Source organism: Engraulis encrasicolus, chromosome 4 (genome assembly GCF_034702125.1).
Source record: "Engraulis encrasicolus isolate BLACKSEA-1 chromosome 4, IST_EnEncr_1.0, whole genome shotgun sequence".
Lineage (NCBI taxonomy): Eukaryota > Metazoa > Chordata > Actinopteri > Clupeiformes > Engraulidae > Engraulis > Engraulis encrasicolus.
The window spans coordinates 26,977,469-26,997,027 of NC_085860.1; the positions used below are offsets into that span (position 1 = coordinate 26,977,469).

The 19,559-nt window shown below is 44.0% G+C and overlaps 1 protein-coding gene across 3 annotated transcripts in view; it reads left to right on the top strand.

The window, feature by feature from the left end:
• The window catches only part of kif21a (kinesin family member 21A), a 65,693-nt gene that overhangs the window by 41,981 nt on the left and 4,153 nt on the right, over positions 1 to 19,559 (top strand). Inside the window, exons 16-34 of one of the 3 annotated variants that reach the window (XM_063197036.1) lie at positions 463 to 570; positions 1,591 to 1,659; positions 1,773 to 1,835; positions 2,030 to 2,166; positions 2,635 to 2,779; positions 3,594 to 3,797; positions 4,275 to 4,376; positions 6,778 to 6,943; positions 8,041 to 8,061; positions 9,548 to 9,608; positions 10,352 to 10,403; positions 10,977 to 11,209; positions 12,574 to 12,699; positions 13,811 to 13,947; positions 15,078 to 15,252; positions 16,558 to 16,722; positions 17,533 to 17,650; positions 18,469 to 18,639; positions 19,205 to 19,404. In XM_063197036.1, the coding sequence (XP_063053106.1) occupies positions 463 to 570; positions 1,591 to 1,659; positions 1,773 to 1,835; positions 2,030 to 2,166; positions 2,635 to 2,779; positions 3,594 to 3,797; positions 4,275 to 4,376; positions 6,778 to 6,943; positions 8,041 to 8,061; positions 9,548 to 9,608; positions 10,352 to 10,403; positions 10,977 to 11,209; positions 12,574 to 12,699; positions 13,811 to 13,947; positions 15,078 to 15,252; positions 16,558 to 16,722; positions 17,533 to 17,650; positions 18,469 to 18,639; positions 19,205 to 19,404 (2,453 nt within the window). The remainder of the gene's footprint in view (positions 1 to 462; positions 571 to 1,590; positions 1,660 to 1,772; positions 1,836 to 2,029; positions 2,167 to 2,634; positions 2,780 to 3,593; positions 3,798 to 4,274; positions 4,377 to 6,777; positions 6,944 to 8,040; positions 8,062 to 9,547; positions 9,609 to 10,351; positions 10,404 to 10,976; positions 11,210 to 12,573; positions 12,700 to 13,810; positions 13,948 to 15,077; positions 15,253 to 16,557; positions 16,723 to 17,532; positions 17,651 to 18,468; positions 18,640 to 19,204; positions 19,405 to 19,559) is intronic. The other 2 variants (XM_063197037.1, XM_063197038.1) reach the window with 2 other exon arrangements.

Here is a 19,559-nt window from a genome sequence, read left to right on the forward strand (position 1 = left end):
GATGTGCAGTCATGTTGATGTGTGTGATGGACACCATGGTTAGGGCTGTGGTGGTGTATGTGAGCAGGGCCGTAACCAGACATTTTCAAATACCGAGATCAAATACTGTGGACTGTGCTGTATAGCCTACTGTACATTTTGAATGCTTCAAATACTTCAGTCAAACTCTTAAGTTTGTTTTCATTAATCACTGCTTTGAGGATAAATGGGGGTGGCATATAAAGACTGAATTATCATTGTTGATCATATATCAATTTTCATCATAGATACATTTTATATTACTGAAAAAAATACAGAGGATATGACCTCTGTGTCCTCAATGGTAGTTACAGCCATGTGTGAGGGACACTATAGTCAGGACTAGCCTGTCTAATTATAGCTTGCGGCTCTGGGAACCTCATGGCGGGAGTGTTGATAGTCTTGACGTGGGTGTCTGTTCTGTTTGCGCTGCTGTACCTGTAGGTGCGACTGATGAGGCAGATGAAGGAGCAGCAGGAGAAGAACCGCCAGTCGGAGACGCGCAGGAACCGCGAGATCGCCACGCTCAAGAAGGACCAGCGTAAACAGGAGGTGAGAGGATGCCCTGGTGCAATGTGACATGGCTACAGGCTAGAGCAGGGATGTCAAACTCAGTCCTATGGGGCCAAATCGGGCCCGTTGCGTTGTCATTTTATTTGGCCTCTGAAATCATTTTAAAGGATAAATTCAGCCAATTTCAACATGCCGTTGTAATGCTTACACTACCCAGGACTTGTCAGTACCTGAGATTTTTTTTTCTTCAGCCTTTTCCGAGATCCTGGTCATTGTAATGGGGGCAGGTGTTTGTTTACATAAAAAAAAACATCTTTCTTTATTCCCAAAAACATTCAAAAGGTTATGCGACATCAGCAGACAACTTGCAAACAGCGATACCTTTTGCGAAAATATTTGGAGTAGGCCTATGTTAAGAAAGTTTTTAATGTAAACAAAATCTGCCCCCATTAGAATATCTCGGAAAGGCCTGAGCTGAAAAATGCAGCACCACCGGGTACTGACTGACAAGTGAAGGGTAGCGTGAGCAATACAACAGCATATTGAAATTGGCAGAACTGCTCCTTTAAATTTGTATTACAGTTAGCCCACATATACCACTAACTTGAACACAAACTTTTTGTGTGTTACAAGAGTTATGAATGGGCCCAGGGTGATTATGATTATATTCCTACATACCAGTTATTGTTTTTCTTTCTCCATTTTCATGTCCACTTCAATGTGTAAGTACAATAAATTGGCACTTGAAATGTTTCAGAAAAAAGCAAAGCTCTGTAACTGGAAAAGAAGACCCGTATTATATCCCATTAGCCTTAATAGCATACTATCAAGTCAAGTGGTTGGCATGGCAACCACATTTATATTTCAAAGCTTTGTTCAGGGAAATAATGATGAAATAAGGCGCCAGTAAGAGACTGACAGCAAACCTTTCATTTGTTACTGAAAAATTGTGGGTTCCTTTTAAATCCGTATATAATCTCTTTATCTGTCTGTATGTTAATGAGGTGGGCTCATTTTAAAAATTGTGCGATTTCTCACCTCCTGCGATTTCCCCCACAGCATCAGCTGAGACTTCTAGAATCTCAGAAGAGGCAGCAGGAACTTATTCTCCGCAGGAAGACTGAGGAGGTTAGTGTTTGTCAAGACTATCAATATCGGCCATAATCAGATGAGATGTTTTTTATTTTTACAAGATTTTAAACAAATTATTTACACCATTTACAAACAAACTATGTTGGCAGAAACAGTACTGTCACTTTTGCAAGACAGTCCTTCAAATCACGGTTGCCACAAAGCAGCAATCGGTAAGGTGAATGCAAATGTTGTGAATGTGAATGTTATATTTACCCCACGCCGTCCTAAACACTTAAAGACACCTTAACAGAGGATTAAACTAATATGAATGAAACTAATGAAACAGGTTTAACGTAAATGAAGTCAACACAATCTCGTTTGCTTATTACGCTTCAGCTGTGGTGTGTGCTTTATTGTTGCGAAGGTGACTGCATTGAGACGGCAGATGAGACCGGTTTCAGGGAAGGTCAGTCGCAAGGTCAACCCTCAGGACTCTCCACAGGACTCTCGCCACGTCCAATCAGGACGCTCTCATACAGGCTCCTCCCTCAACGGAACAAGGTGTGTGGTCGTACTCGTGTATGTGTGCGTGCGTGTCTGTCTGTGTGGGTGCATGTGTATGTGTCTGTGTGTGCATGTGTGCAGGAGTGTTGTCGTATGTGCGTGTCTGTGAGCGTGTGCACGCGCTCATGTGTATGTGTCTGCGTCTGTATGGGTGTGCTTGTGAATTCTATTCTGCTTGTGTCTGTTGGTCTGTGATGGACAACCTGTATTTAAACAACTCCAAATGAATACCACATAGTGTTTACCAAATCACTAGTTTTTTTGTTCGCTATACACCTATTTATGGAAATCACTTCTCCTCTACCTGGATAACTTGTACTTTGAGATGTGACTATTGATTACATTCTGATGACCTTGCATGCTACACAGCACCCTAAAATAGCAGCTACACTCGTAAAGATGCTTGTAAGACCTCCAGGCCCTGTCTGATTGTCTATAATACATTTCTATTCTGTGACCCGGCAGGCTGTACCAGCGGCGGACAGTAGGCGTGTATTCCACCCGGGTGGCGCGTGGGAAGTGGCACACACTGGAGCGGCGCATCTCTGACGTCATCATGCAGCGCATGACCATCTCCAACATGGAGGCCGACATGAACCGCCTCCTCAAGGTGGGGCCTATCTGTCTGTCCGTCACTGTTTTACAGTCTTAATTCAACAATTAAAGAGTAGGACTCACCAGAGCAGTGTTAAATTTTACCCCTCTAATTGTTGATTTAGCTCAATGTGTTTTTCTGACTGTCACATCAAGTTTGGTACCTCATTAGGCTTGGGTTCAAATCCGCGCAGGGCAACTCCCCTTTGCTACGCTTAGCTTAGCAAACTAACTCAACAGGAGAATAATGCAGTCATGATGGATCAGTATTTAAATACACAAGTTTAGCGAGATAGAAAGTTTTGTAGCCAGATAAATAGATAACACTGTAGTATAACTACCTATTCACAGTATTTCTTGCCCATTTATAAACATTTGTTAACATTGTGTTGATAAAAGTTCATTATTTATAAAGTGTTTATAAAGCTATGTTAACACAGCAGACACAGCGCAGTCGCATCGGTCCTGGAAGTTTCTCCTCCAAAGACCAGAAGGCATGAAATCACATAAAACTCACACAGTAGGAGTTGATTCCCACTCCATTGTGCAGTCGTTGTTTGGTTATTACTCATTTACAAACATTTGTAAATGCTTTGTTAAATGTTCATTATTACTAAATGTTAATAAAGTGTTTATAAACCTGTGAATAGGTAGTTACTCTAAAGTGTTACGGATAAATATTCTACGCTACTGTATGATCTGTCTGTACATGTACAGTACATGTGTTTTCCTTGCATTATACCTTTCCTTGCTTACTTGTTATGAGTTACATGAAGAGTACTAGGTCTGTGATATTTATGTTAACTTAAAACTTTGAATGGAACCCATAGCAACGGGAGGAGCTGACCAAGCGTCGGGAGAAGGTGAGCAGGAAGAGGGAGAGGCTGGCGGCGGAGGCGGCAGAGGGGGCGGAGTCGGAGAAGGCCGTCCAGCCAATGGCGGAGGAGCTGGAGTCACTGGTGGCCAACATCGACTACATCAACGACAGCATCGCCGACTGCCAGGCCAACATCATGCAGATGGAGGAGGCTAAAGTGAGTCTTTGTTTTAAGATGTTTTGTTGGGCTTTTTATGCCTTTTTATGACAGGATAGTTACAGAGGGACAGGAAATGGGCGGGGAGAGAATGACGGGGAAGGCTCAGCAAAAGATCTCGGGCCATAAACGAACCCGGGTCACCTGTGTTGCAGTCGAGTGCCCAGCCAATTGAGCTATGGCTGGGCCGAGGCCAAGGTGAGTCTAAAGGGGCCTTACTATCCAGCCAAGCCTCCCTTGTTTGACTGCCAGGTCGTCACTGAATGCAAGGCCAAGGTTAAGCTTAAGACATTTAGAGAGACAGGCAAACAGACAGACTGCAGACAGACGGCCAGAGAGGCAGGCAAACAGACAGACTGCTAGGCCAACTGATGGAAGACTGTTAGACTACTTTCTGTATATTTTCGCTATATCTCAGATTTGTCTGTTTTTCTGCTTTCTCTGATGACCTGGACCTCTCACCTGTGTGTGTAATAGGAGGAGGGGGACACGGTGGACATCTCGGCAGTGATCAGCTCCTGCACCTTGTCAGAGTCGCGCTACCTCATGGACCACTTCATGACCATGGCCATTAATAAGGTACAGAGACGGGTTACCAGCTTGCCATGGAATTAAATGAATGGAGTTATGCAATTGAATGCAGGGGCGATTTTAGCTTATGATCTTTAGGTGGGCCTGGCCCCTGGTGCTGACAGTGGTACCTGACAGAAGTACCTGACAGAGTAAGTGTTTCATTTCTATTTCAGATTTGAGATTTTGTTTTCAAAAGGCTTTCAATTTTAAATAACAGTTCACTCAATGAAGGACTACCCACAAGTCATGACATTACATTTTCCAACACGAAATCTAACTTACATTACCTATATAGGTAATCCTTGTGATTGGTAGCCTACTGTGTGTCAGATATGCACCCTAGGTTGTCATAGTTTAGTTCTTATGTGATTGAGAGGAAAGAAAAAGAGAGAGGAAAATATTATAATAAAGTATAGGAAGTATACAGAGAAGATACAAAGCCAGATGACAATTAAGCTTTTTTTGTCAAAACATGATAGCCTAGGCCTACTGTTAGGGCAGCTCTACAGGTACAGTAATCATTTGGCAGCATAATGGCTAAATGCCATTTCACCTGGATTTTACCCTTGGCACAACAAGTAGAAAAGACACTGAAGAACTAAGACTCCTAATTGGATGATATTACTGTAGCATATCTGCGATATATTTAGGGCTAGGCCATTGAGTGACTTAAAAATAATCAGAAGAGTTTTCCCTCTCATGTGCGCTCCTTGCGCCGCACAGTTCCAATCGGTAGCTCAATAGATAAATAGCCTATTCATCGTGGGTTTTTAAAATCTGACATCTCCTTCTCAAGCAAACATAAAAAGAAATAACAATTAAAACATCCCCTGCTCAAATTCATGCCGATTATGGGAATCTTGCAACAAGGTGCACGCTCCCTGTCACTATGGACAGTAGAAACGGCACGGGCACCAAAGTCACTCCTGCTCATTCTGAGCCAGTATGTTCCAATAATAGCAAAGTAAGGTTCAACCTTCACACTTCCCAATCATTAAAATCAGTAGGCTAAGTGAGAAGTTGGAGAGCCCGCATTCTCACATCACAATTAGGCCTACAGCATCACCAAAATATGGATAAACCTCATTTGGGCGATGGCGAACCTCGACTATCAATGTAATGGTGACTCGCAGTGTAATTTTAAGCCGAGATTTGCCTGTTCGCTATTCCAACGTAATTGCTGAAGCATGTTTCATTCCCTCGAGTCACAACTTCTAAACGCTGCCAGGCAGATATCTATACTGTTGACTGTCCTGATTGTAGCGTAGGCTATTAGTAACAACCCCTATTTAGCACTATGTCCTCATCATTTGTCCTCTGATTTTTTTCTGATACGTTTGCAAAGAAATGGCATGGTTTCCACAGTAGGTTGATACGCATTGTATTCCATCCGTATTTTGACTCCCCTTTCCGTTATCTTGCTACCTCAAGCTTTTGTGATTCTGACTGACTCACCTTGCATGAAGTGGTCAACAGAGAGCCCCATAACACCGGCGAAAGTAACATTGTGCGTCGCAAGGCACCACCTCACAAGATCTTAGCCACCGCTACCTATGTTAAGCATATTTCACGGATATCCACAACCTAATAGTGGACGTTTTTAATGGTCTTTCATTGCAACACTTTTTTAACCAACGCTTACAAAATTATGTCAGTTATGATGACAATCAATGTTATCATAGTCCGCACATAGCACTGTAGCCTACACCACCTTATTGTGTGTAGTGTGTGCTCCATACCTTCTCATCACAAGAATATGCGCCGATTTGGGTTCTGCCTCGGCTGCATGATAAATCCAGAAACTACTTTCGCAAAAATCATAACTGAACACAACTCTGGCGGCAGGCAGTTGCATGAAGATGCAAACCAATCAGAAGAGGTGTAACAGACTCGTCACAAGACCTTTCTTGAAGCTCATACACAGGGTTGCCAGACGGGGCAGTAGCAGCAGAATATTGCGCAGGGGCAAAGCGACTGCGCAATTACATTCATTTCCAATTCACAAATAATATTTTAAAAGGCTCCTGAGCTAGTGGGGCCGAGCCAAGTCACGGTGGGGCCGTGGCCCCACTAAAAATAGCCTAAACTCGCCCCTGATTGAATGTATTAAATACCTGTACGGTAGGTGGTGTGTTGCACCCGAACAGTAGATGTCGCCATTGTCGTCATTCTCCCACAACAATATCGCTCTACAGCTGCAAATTGGTGCATTTTTGGGCATTGGTGGAAAAAAAAGGTTCAGAACCACAGTTCTAACCATTGCATAGACAGACTGGTGCTCCTGCCTATTGGAACTTTTCAGATTATTTTCCCCTGACAATCTGTCAAAAAAAAAATCCTCAGTCTCTGTGATCAAATGTTGTGCTTCTCGTTATGTGTTTGTGCTGTGCTGTGTGTTCCTCTGCAGGGTCTGCAGGCTGCTCAGAAGGAGTCTCAGATCAAGGTGATGGAGGGCCGCTTGAAGCAGATCGAGATCAACAGCGCCACTCAGAATCAGCTCCTCTTCCACATGCTCAAAGAGAAGGCCGAGCTCAACCCAGAGCTGGACGCCTTGCTGGGCAACGCGCTGCAAGGTAGAGTACTACCGCCCCTCCTGCCTCCTCCTCCTCCCTCCTTCCTCCTTCCTCTCTCCACAGTCGATGTCAGGTACCATTAGGTAGCGAAATCAAAAAGGCCCTGACTTCTCTGACATCTGATCCTCTCCTCTCCGTGATCCCCTGAACAGATTCTAGCTACGGTACAGGAATTGTGCTAAATGTAGAGCTCCTTTCTGAATGTGATGTGGAAACCCAATGTCATTGGAATTATACTGTATTTTTCATATGGAAGACCATGGAAAGTTCTCCCAATAAGTGTTAGCTATTATCAATCATAATGTACAGTCCAAATGACATCCTCTTGTCTGTGTATCCAGCTTAAGTCTGATTAAGTCTCTTAAGTGTATGCGCGTGTGTGTGTGTGTGTGTGTGTGTGTGTGTGTGTGTGTGTGTGTGTGTGTGTGTGTGTGTGTGTGTGTGTGTGTGTGTGTGTGTGTGTGTGTGTGTGAGAAGAGAGAGAGAGAGAGAGAGAGAGAGAGAGAGAGAGAGAGAGAGAGAGAGAGAGAGAGAGAGAGAGAGAGAGAGAGAGAGAGAGAGAGAGAGAGAGAGAGAGATGGAGCAATAAAGAGAAGGAGAAGAGGAGAGAAAGAGAGGCTCAGATCCCAGAGTCATGGCGGTGTTGCTGTGTTGGTGCATGACCACGCCTGTTTGTCTTGTGCTCCTCTACTTTGTGTTGGTGCCTGTAGATGCTGGACTGAAATTATGTTGTAGCATTTAACACAAGGAAGCTATGTGAGGAAGTGATGAGTTACCAGAAATGAAATTGAAACATACTGTATGTTTCTTGTAATTTGGCTTGGCAATTGATGGAATGAAAACTATATTCTGGTGAATATAATTTGGTCTTTGCCTGGCCTCAGTTTGCAAAATGCTATTTTCGACAGCATCTATTCGCCTTTGTGAGGAAACCTCTGCTGACGAAAAAGTGGCAACAGCAGCACTGTTTCTTTTCTGTTTTGTTTTTTTTTGAGAATTTTGTACACTTTGTGCACTTTTTGGGGGGATTGTGTTTTGATTTTGTGTATTGCTTTTTTGTGTTTCCCCCCACTCTTGTTTTACATGAATTGAAACAGAGCTAGGTAATATGCCACTCGGTAAGTAGCGGATGTCAAACATCTCTGTTTTACATGTGCTTCTGAGTGCATGGATCCTTCTCCCTTCACTGTGCTGTACGTTCACAACAAGAGCTACTTAGTATGCATCATTCGTTTAAGTACTTCGAGCACCCTAAATTGTTTATATTACATTACATTACACTTAGCCGATGCTTTTATGCAAAGTCACTTACAAAGCAGGACATAATTAGAAGATGTGATGATCGATGCAATAATTGGTGTACTGACTGTGAGCACTTGGAGTTTTGTTGTGCTTGTGGCAATAATATCTGTTCTAATTCAAAGCAGTTAAATCGCAGAGATTGTGAAGATGCTGATGCTGTTTGAGTTTGAAGAACTATGTATATTCTGATCAGTCGCCAGTCATTTACTGCCAAATTGTCACCCAAATCTTTGCCAATGGAGTCTAAATTGATTAAATTACAGTTGACGTGGCGTAAGTAGATCTTGTTGTGTACACACAGGTTAGACTAACAACAGAGGGTAACTATCTGAGCTGGTGCATGAGGTGTTGCGCTGTTGGATACCTTTCCTTTCCATCTGTCCTCTATCCTCCTCCACTCCATTTAAACGCCCCCATGATGCCCAGACCCCCATACTGCTACCACAGCCACTTCCCATTCAGCAACACGCTTTATTTGTTAGCAAACTTTTACCAGCAGAAACCCCAGGAAGTCTACTACAGTACTACAGTTCAGCTTAGCTCACCTTGCTTACACGTAACAGTAGCGTGCAGTCTACTAATGTCCCTCTTACGTCCATGCACCATACTGTATGTTCTTTGGATATCCCCAACCACCCTCCAACCTCACTCCAACGTGTGTCCCATCCCGTACTTGCAAACTGTTCAGCCAAACATAAGTCCACTCCTCCCATCCCATCACTGTAAGGGTAGGTATGTACTGTATAAGCTGTACTGTGGAGCAGGAAGTATAGAAACAACACTTGTGCATGGATCTTTTTTTTCACTAGCACGGTTTTTATGAACGGTGTATAACATGGACATTTTACTAAAATACTGTTAAAACAACATAAAAAAGATCCATGTGGTAAGTTATCCTCATTCTTGTTTTTAAGTTGCCTCTATGCTTCACTTGTGGTTGCCAGGACAGGGTAGGGATCTACAGCCCATTGCTTTTCAAAGGAAACCAATAGCATGGCCCTTGCTGTGGCAACATCTCACCAGCATGGCCGTCCAGCTGACCCCCTCTCATCTGCTTTCTTCATCGTTTAATGAATTAATAATTAATGCCATTGATATATGCAATACTGTATATCAGACTTTGATCCACCCTCCCAACACACAACCTTACCAGAGGGGTGGAGAGATGGATGCTACTCTGTTGAACTGCATTTAATCCAATGTCAGGGGTGGAGGTAAGTTAAGCCATACAGTACTCTGAATGAGATGCTGACTGTTCTTCTTCTTCTTCCTCCTCCTCCTCCTCCTCATCTGATGCTGTAGCAGGGGATGCAGATGACAGCAGCAGTGACGAGTCAACACAAAGCCCATCAGCAGAGGGAAAGTATGTATGCCAGGTTTCATTTCAAGCGCACTTAAAATGAAGGGTGACAGTGTACTGTGATACTGTATTTATGGTCCCTTTTTACAGTGTGTCAACACAACGGGGTGGGGCTGTATCGTACCATACATATCTTAGCAAGGACCCCATCCCTAGGGGGCGATGTGTCTCAGACGGCTTGTGCGCCGTAGTGTAGCGTTTGATTCCGTCCTGAGGTCGTCTCCCGTTCCTTCCCTGCCCACTGTTCCACTGTTTAGATGAGATTAGATAAGATATTTTTTTTTATTAGTACCCAAAGACAGATTTGATTTGCAGTGAAATGATCTCCACTCATACAAAACATTTAAAAATATTTTGGATGCGCATGGCATACATGCATTCCACACTGAACATTTAGGCAATACCAGTACTGTACAGGTACATACTGTATGTCTTATATCACTTGTTACTTTATATGTTAGACTATTTAGTTATATTTTTCAGGTCGATACACTGAAACGGGGGCTGTGAAAAAATGAAGTGTAGTCAAGCATGAGAGTGGTGTGTGTGCAAAGAGTGAAGTCATCTGAAATAAGCTTTCTCTCTCTCTCTCTCTCTCTCTCTCTCTCTCTCTCTCTCTCTCTCTCTCTCTCTCTCTCTCTCTCGCACTCTCTCTTTTTCCTCTCTCTCTCTCTCGCACTCTCTCTCTCTCTCTCTCTCTCTCTCTCTCTCTCTCTCTCTCGCTCTCTCTTCCTCTGCCTCCTCAGCAGTCTGACCTCTGACCTCATGAAACTCTGTGGAGAGAAGCCCAGGAGCAAGGTGCCGCACTCCGCAATCTCATCCCCATTTTACAGCTAATTACTGTGCATGTGATTAAAATCCATTGAATCCATTCTAGGACTATTTTTTAATTAGTTTTAAAGGTGTTCTGTGTAGGATTGTGACCAGAGTAGGTATTGCAACTATGCTTCTCATTGAAACTGTGCTGCCTATTGCCAAATTGTATATTTTTATGAATATTTACAAAGCAATAAACTGATATTTACTTGTATGGCCAAAGTGTAGTTGCTGCTAAAAATATCTACTTCTGGAAATTCAAAATTGCGAACATGGAGAAGATCCCCCTTTTCATGTATGAAAAGAGCAATTTTCCAAATCATAACGAGTACTTAGAATTTGATATTGGTGGTAAGTATTTGTGAAAAAAGGTAACAAGATTTGAGAATGGGCAGCATGGATTCTGGAAATAATCAACTACAAATAATACACAGTGCTCCTTTAAAAAATATGGATGATAATGATAAGTATCTGTAAGTAATGATGAAAGTATAATGATGAAGTATCTGTAAGTGATCATGAGCTTGTGAATGTAACGCTTTCACCACTCCTCAGGCGCGCAGGCGGACCACTACTCAGATGGAGCTCCTGTACGCCAGCACGGCCGGCGACATCACCCCCGACACCCCCACCGGTGACTTCTCCGGCGCTCTTCACCCATTGGCCGAAGGAGCTCCTCCAGACGGTGGCAGTGGAGACCTGGACACCACCAGCCCCTCCGTCAGCAGGGACAGCAGGGACTTCATGGCTCCGGTGGCCGCCTTCTCCTCCTCCAAGCAGGGGAGCATGTAAGTCAGGGGCCGGGGCCAAACCTGTGGTGCGTTTCTTGAAAGCGTAGTTGTTAGCCAGTTATCAACTCGGGTAGTTGGCAATGGGAAATTGCATTACAAACAACAAAGTAGCTAATGAAGTTAGCAACTATGGTTTCGAGAAACGTAGCCCTGGCACGGCTCCACTGTTGGCACGATGGTTGGTACTGTCGTGCATGACTGCATTGCTGCATGCTTACTTGCTCGCTTCTTTATGCTCTTTGTAATTTGACATTTTGCTTGACATTTATGCCGTTCTCAGCATCTCCTCCAAGACTCTCCAGTCTTCCCTGCTTGTTGGTAAATGTGGGCCCAGCTCCCCAGAGGATCGCGTTATCGCTGAGTTTAGGCTTTTTCCGCGTTTTTGTCGAGGTGGCTAGTGTGGTGTGGTGTGGTGGGCATTGTTTTCTTAAAAGCCATGATTAATCATTCTTATCCTTGGCTCTCTGTCAAGTTCTTCCAAGATGCTGAAAATAGCAACGGACCATTAACGGATCTTCCCTGACCTAGCTTTAAAGACTTAATTGCTACCGCCTAACATGTACTTAAACCTTCTCGCGAGTAGTAACACCAAAGCATAGTCAGTTTTACTGTAGTAGTGGTTGAGTGAGCAAGTCTTTAAAGCAGGTATCTTCCTCTATCAGTATCAGGTTACTGTGTGTGTGTGTGTGTGTGTGTGTGTGTGTGTGTGTGTGTGTGTGTGTGTGTGTGTGTGTGTGTGTGTGTGTGTGTGTGTGTGTGTGTGTGTGTGTGTGTGTGAGTGAGAGTGTGAGTGCGTGCGTGCGTGCGTGCGTGCGTGCGTGCATGTGTGTAGGCACAGTATGTACCATATGTGTGTGTGTGTGTGTGTGTGTGTGTGTGTGTGTGTGTGTGTGTGTGTGTGTGTGTGTGTGTGTGTGTGTATGTTGTATCTTCTCCCTCAGGGATTCTAGCCTTTTGTGTTTTGTTTTATCAGTTCCAAAAGCATCATCCATTCTGGCTTTATTAAGTAAAACCAGTGCCATATGTACATATTATAATCATATTATCTGCCTTTGTGGCAGATAACAGTATATAGGTACCGGTAATTACAGTATGTTTAACTGGATTTCAACTTCTTGAAGCCAGGATATGACTTCCTATTATTTCCTATTTTGAATTTTGTTTTGTGCATTTTGGAATGATGTGTGTCATATGTTTCTTTGTTAAATTTCATTTTACATGTGCATTATGTTTCTTTGCATTTTACATTCCTTTTACATGTGCATTTGTGTATTTGTTCCTATTATTTTTTTCGTATGTTTTTTTTCCTCCTTCGGTTCGGTGCCTCATCATCATATGGGGAACTCTAATAAACATGTCAGCTCCGGTTCCCGATCGGCATCAGGGCTTGACAAAAGAGTGCCGGAGCCCTCCCCCCTCGCCCGACGCAAGTCCTATGACAAGGCTCAGGCCCTGGCAGACAGGGCTAAGAACAAGGAGCTCAAACAGTAAGCAACAGACGAGAGGCATCAACTGAGGACGTTGGGATGCCTGAGCACCCTGAATCTGCTAGAGGCTTACCTTTTCTCTCAATCCCCTATTTATCATTGTGATTAATCCCATTTAAAAGTACAATATGATAAAGTTTCAAAAAAAGTACAATATGTTAGGCCTCCCTGTATCCCTTGGAGATGATTCAGCATTAAAGTGAAAGTGAAGGTGGAAACTGAAATTATAGTGACTGCAGAGACAGGGTACGAAGGGTCGGTAGGTCTTCAGAAAGACAGTTTTACAAGTGGAAGGTGGCAGGTAGAAGATGAATCTGGTTGTGTTTTGCCTGCCTACGAGTACACATTGAACGATCAAAGACCTCGTGTGTGTGTGTGTGTGTGTGTGTGTGTGTGTGTGTGTGTGTGTGTGTGTGTGTGTGTGTGTGTGTGTGTGTGTGTGTGTGTGTGTGTGTGTGTGTGTGTGTGTGTGTGTGTGTGTGTGTGAGAGAGAGAGAGAGAGAGCAAGTCAGCATTGTGTTTCTCTTTGTGAGGTAAGGTGTTACGAGCTATAAAGTTATAGAAAGAATGGGCTTTTGGCTTAATCCATATCATATCGACTTAGCTAAATATCTCTTTCCATCTTGTTTCTGCAAGAGTTTACTTTTGCTTTTTTTCAGTGGTTATAGGAGCCCTAATTAAAGATTTAGACAGCGAGCAGAATACTGCACTCTATTGTTTTGTTCACAGTTTCTATCTTTTTATTGAGCTGCATGTGTAAGAATGGCTGTATAATGGCCAAGAGGATCTATGCATGCATTCCTTGATGTTTATTATTTATATAACTCTTGCCAAGTTATAATTTTGTTGCTCTGTTGTAGATCCAGGCTGCAGGCATGAATGTTAAAGTATTTTGCTGCAATGAAAATGTTATGTGGTATTTATTTACACTGCGGGCATACAGTAGGTTCTGGTTAATTACAGTACAGTTTCTGTTTCCTGTTTATTTGACTGTGTGTGTGTGTGTGTGTGTGTGTGTGTGTGTGTGTGTGCGTGCGTGCGTGCGTGCGTGCGTGCGTGCCTGTGTGCCTGCATGCGTGCGTGTGCATGCCTGTGTGTGTGTCCCCACCAGAGGAGTGATTAGCCCAGTGCCGGTGCCCAAGGGTGGCCGGCCCGGGACACTGCAGTGTGTCCACGTGGCGGAGGGCCACAGTAAAGCTGTGCTGTGCGTGGACTCCACTGACGACCTCCTATTCACCGGGTCAAAAGGTCAGTATCCCCATCCCTCCATCACTCTCACTTCAGCTGGTTTGCCCATCACATTCTCATCATAATGTGCACTGTTCCGCTAGAGCAGGGGTGGGGAACCTATGTCTCGAGGGCCATATCCGGCCCTTGAGGCCGTTTTATCCGGCCCCCGATATAGTTTTAATATTACGCAGCTTCACATGAAATATGACATATTTCGTAAAGGAATCTTCGAAATTACATTTGCAATACAATTAAGTTATATTCAGGGGGGCTAGAGAAGACAGGGTCTATCTGAAAGGTGGCTGCCTTCAATATGGGCCTAAAGTGCACGTGGAAATCCTGGTTTGTGTTCAGCGTGGCCCTTGGAGGACTTTTAAGACCCTTGGAGGAATTTACAGTGGCTCCAACAATGAAAAAGATTCCCTTAGACTTAACTACCATTGTACTACTACACTAATACGATTCTACTCAGAGCTTTTATAAATGCATCACAACTCATAACAGGGGCCATGTCTTAACAGATTAACTTCACTCAGCAAATAGTGTAGTGTCAATCTGTTAGTCTTATACTTACGTACACACCTGTAAACAGATTTATGCTGTTGTTGTTTTGGGGCATTGCCCATGCCTTTGTGTTCACTAAAACCTATATATTATATTATATTGTTATGTGAAATTATTTTTCAAATGTTCAATGCCCTTCACTTCACTTTGATACCTCCATGGCCATCTTAAAACTTGGCCGTCTTGAAGTTTTGGCATTCTAAAAGTCAATCAGTTAATTTCACTTTTATAGCATATTACCTCACAAATTCTGTCAAAATTATTCAACCTATTTAATAGTCATCATGGCAACAAAAATAAGGCCAGACTACCCAAGACTAGTGCTTCCAGCACCTTCAGGACGAGGCATACGGATAGGTTTGCCACCTCTGTCTGACAATTGTTTTTTTGACATTTCAAACTCACTCAACCTTTTTGCTTGTACGCAATGGTAACCTTTATTCACTGTCCAGGAAAGTATATTTTTTCCAGGACAGGCAATTAAAATCACTAGGACAATAAGGGAAAAACCGGGACAGACTGCAACACTACATACAGTGCATAAGAGGAAGCCTCATTGTAAGCTGCTTCTGCCCATCTTGTAGATCGTACGTGTAAGGTGTGGAACCTGGTGACTGGCCAGGAGATCATGTCTCTGAGTGGACACCCCAACAATGTGGTGTCGGTACGCTACAGCTCCAGCCTGGTCTTCACCGTCTCAACGTCCTACATCAAGGTCTGGGACATACGCGACTCGGCCAAGTGCATACGCACCCTTACGTAAGTTAGAAACGCACTTGCTTACACACACACACACACACATGCACAGACCACACACACACACGCATCCTCGCATGCATGCACACACACACACACACACACACACACACACACACACACACACACACACACACACACACACACACACACACACACACACACACACACACACACACACACACACACACACACACACACACACACACACAGTTTGGTCTCCACCGTCTCTACAGCACACACACACACACACACACACACACACACACACACACACACACACACACACACACACACACACACACACACACACACACACACACACACACACACACACACACACACACACACACACTGGTCTTCACTGCCTCTCCAGCCTACATCAAGGTGTAGGGCATACTCAACAGTGCCAAGTGCATATATGCATACTGACATGAGCACTAGAGGAGGAGGAGGGGGAGGAAGAGGAGGAGGAGGGGGAGGGATACCTCAAGGGATTGTGATGGTGGGGGATCAGTGTCTAGCTGGCTGCTTTGTATTTCAGGAGGAAAAGTTTCAGTGTGTGTGCAGCACTGAGTCCAGGTTCCCTAGTGTATTTCTGCTTTGTATGCCATAAGAAAAAGATCTCTCTCTCTCTCTCTCTGTCTCTCTCTTTCTCTCTCTTTCTCTCTCTCTCTCTCTCTCTCTCTCTCTCTCTCTCTCTCTCTCTCTCTCTCTCTCTCTCTCTCTCTCTCTCTCTCTCTCTTTCTCACTCCGTATGTGGTGTTGTGTTGGGTGGGTGCATGTATGCATATGTGTGAAAGGCAGTGAGAGAAAGAGAATGTGTGAATAAGTCTTGTGTGTGTGTGTGTCTGTATGTGTGTGTGCGTGCGTGTGTGTGCGTGTGTGTGTGAGTGCGTGTGAGTGTGCGGGTGTGTGTGTATGCCACACATACCTCTCCTTTGCATTTCATGAGAAAAAGTCTCCACTGCATGCAGCGATAAGGGTTCCACTGTCAAATTATTCGCCCAGCAATGCTGAATGCTGTTAGCACTGTATGCCTAGACCTCATCCCAGTATCAGGTACAGCTGTTGCAGGGGTTGAGGGTTTATTGTATGTGTATTTATTATTTATACATCTGTCAATAAGTGCCATTAGTTGTCTTAAAGCCCATTCTAATGCCACCATTTTTACAGGTTTCAGCAGTGAATGTGTGTTTGTGTCTCTATTGGTCTGTCTGTGTGAATGGTGATTTAGGATTGAGGTTTTATGAAACATTTTCGTAACACCTGTTCAACAGACAGTTTTTGTTCTGCTGTTTCTCGTAGGTCCTCTGGGCAGGTGAGCACGACGGATGTGTGTGCCTCCAACACCAACCGCACGGTGTCCATCCCGACTGGAGAGAACCAGATCAACCACATAGCGCTCAACCCCTCCGGCACAGCCCTCTACGCCGCCGCCGGCAACTCCGTACGCATGTGGGACCTCCGGAGGTGAATGCAGCAGCAGTCTCACACCAGTCTTTGTTTATTAATAAATAAATATAAATAAAAACAACATATATAAATAAAACCAACAAATCACCTCCAAATTTGGGTTTTATACAGAAGAAACCCATAGAACAACCCCAGACTAGTCTTTATTTGTGTGTTGTGCAGCAACAATACAACTATCAAGATTGAGAAGCAAGGAAAAAATCCCACCTGAAGTGGAAAATGCTCAACTTTTGTTATACAATTTTCAGAACATAAGGTTGGTAGGAGGCTGGTTACATCTGTTACAGGTGTCTGCTAACCTGGAAATTCCCATGCTGCCTTGGGCTCGTTCCAATTTGAAGGGCAGCATGGAAACCCTCGCTGAAATCTGCACCTGAGTTTGGGAACCCAAACACAGAGCGGGGAGGGAGGGCAAGACACATTATTAGACAAGCGGTAGCTTGTAGTTTGTTTACAAATCTACAATGTCACTACCAGAGGTGAAACCAGCTTTTAATCAAGCTTTAGATAGTATTTTAAATAGTTTAGATCAATCTCCCCTATTAAAAAAAAAAAAAAAAAAAAAAGATGGTGCCAAGACTATATCTCACTTAAAGTCTTGCTGGGCTGGGTGTCTACAACATGGGGGTGGAATTTTGACAATGTAATAATTTTATACATTTTACATTTTTATATGTATTGATTTTTTTGATGCACTGCTTTGGTTTATGTACAGTAGGATGATGCTGAGTAATTGTGATGCTCATGTTCTGGAGAGCTTTTGGCAACACTGTTACAATGTTTCCTCGTATCTCTTTTTCCCAACAGGTTTGTGTGTACAGGAAAGCTTACTGGTCACTTAGGACCTGTTATGTGTCTGACTGTGGACCAGACCAGTAATGCACAGGACCTGGTTTTCACTGGATCAAAAGACCATTACATAAAGGTGTGTGTGTGTGTGTGTGTGTGTGTGTGTGTGTGTGTGTGTGTGTGTGTATGTGTGTGTGTGTGTGTGTGTGTGTGTGTGTGTGTGTGTGTGTGGTGTGTGGTGTGTGTGTGTGTGTGTGTGTGTGTGTGTGTGTGTGTGTGTGTGTGTGCGCATGCGAGTGTGTGCATGTGATACAATTTTCGTAATGTATGTCTTCGGAAAAAAATTGTCTGCCAACAATATAATGTTGCAAGGTGCTGATGGTTCAAAAAGTTATATAAGAAGGTTTGCCAAGACAAGCATTAAGGTATTATGTTGCCATTAATTAGGGTAGCAGTAACATTTTTCATGTGTGTGCACGTGCACGTGTGTGTGTGTGTGTGTGTGTGTGTGTGTGTGTGTGTGTGTGTGTGTGTGTGTGTGTGTGTGTGTGTGTGTGTGTGTGTGTGTGTGTGTGTGTGTGTGTGTGTGTGTGTGTGTGTGTGTGTGTGTGTGTGTGCGCGCGCGCGCATCTTAGCTCTGTCTATCCTGATTGATATAATTTCAGTAAAAGCTGATGAAAAACTGCAACATTGCATACTGGTCTGAGTTATCACTCTAGGGGGTTATCCATCATTTAAGTGGTTTATTCAACTGTAATGGGCCTTAGAAAAAGCAGATCAGAAATTGCTGACACCAAGATTCAAGAGTCAGGTTACCCAGCAACTACCTTCAACTACCATAGATGATTTCATGTTGTGCAGATGTGTAACTAACAACATTATTATCACTACCATTGGCACTATAAGCTGGATCATTTGAACTCATTTTGTGTTGTGCGCTTTCATGTTGTGCAGATGTTTGACGTGGCCGAGGGTTCCCAGGGAAGCTTGAGTCCGACACACAACTTCGAGCCCCCCCACTACGATGGCATCGAGTCGTTGGTGGTGCAGGGCGACTGTCTCTTCAGCGGCTCCCGGGACAACGGGATTAAGAAGTGGGATCTCTCTCGCAAGGACCTACAGCAGGTAGGTACCGTGTAATACAGGTAGTCAATAAGCCCTGGGCTTGACGGGAGTCAATGGGTAGGTTTTTACAGCTGGGAGATAGAGCGTCCCTACTGACACCTCAAGAGGACGTCATTGGACACAAAGGTTCACATTGAACAATCAGGGATGCCGACAGGGGGAGGACAAAAGGGTCAGTTGTCCCAGGGAGAAAGGGGGTTCAGAATTGGGTCCTGTATGACCATGATCATGACTTGTCTTGATATATAGGGAATGGGGATAAAGGGGGATTAGTACATTAAATACAGACAAAATTTGAGATGATCAAAATCAGTGTCAAAAGTAAAAGTAAAACTAAAAACAAGAAACACAGTTTTCTTCCAACACAGGTAACTTATCTGAGTAACCACCAGTAGTCTTTCGATCAGCTAACTCTTCACTGGTTGGATGATAACTTGAGCCTGCTTGTCCAACACTTTTATCATATGTCATTGTTGTTTACTCTATAAATAAATATAGTACTCTTAAAAGAAACTAGACTTGCCTTGCCTTAACCTCTCCTCTTGGTGTGATGGTTGTTCTGCAGCAAGTGCCCAATGCGCACCGTGACTGGGTATGTGCCCTGGGCGTGGTGCCCGGGTCGCCGGCGCTGCTGAGCGGGTGTCGGGGCGGCGTGCTGAAGCTGTGGCACTCGGACACGCTGGCGCCGCTCGGGGAGCTGAAGGGGCACGAGAGCCCCATTAACGGCATCTCCACCAACAGCAGCCTGCTCTTCACCGCTGCAGAGTGAGTAACACACACGTATGCACGCACGCACGCACGCACGCACGCACGTACACACACACACACACACACACACACACACACACACACACACACACACACACACACACACACACACACACACACACACACACACACACACACACACACACACACAC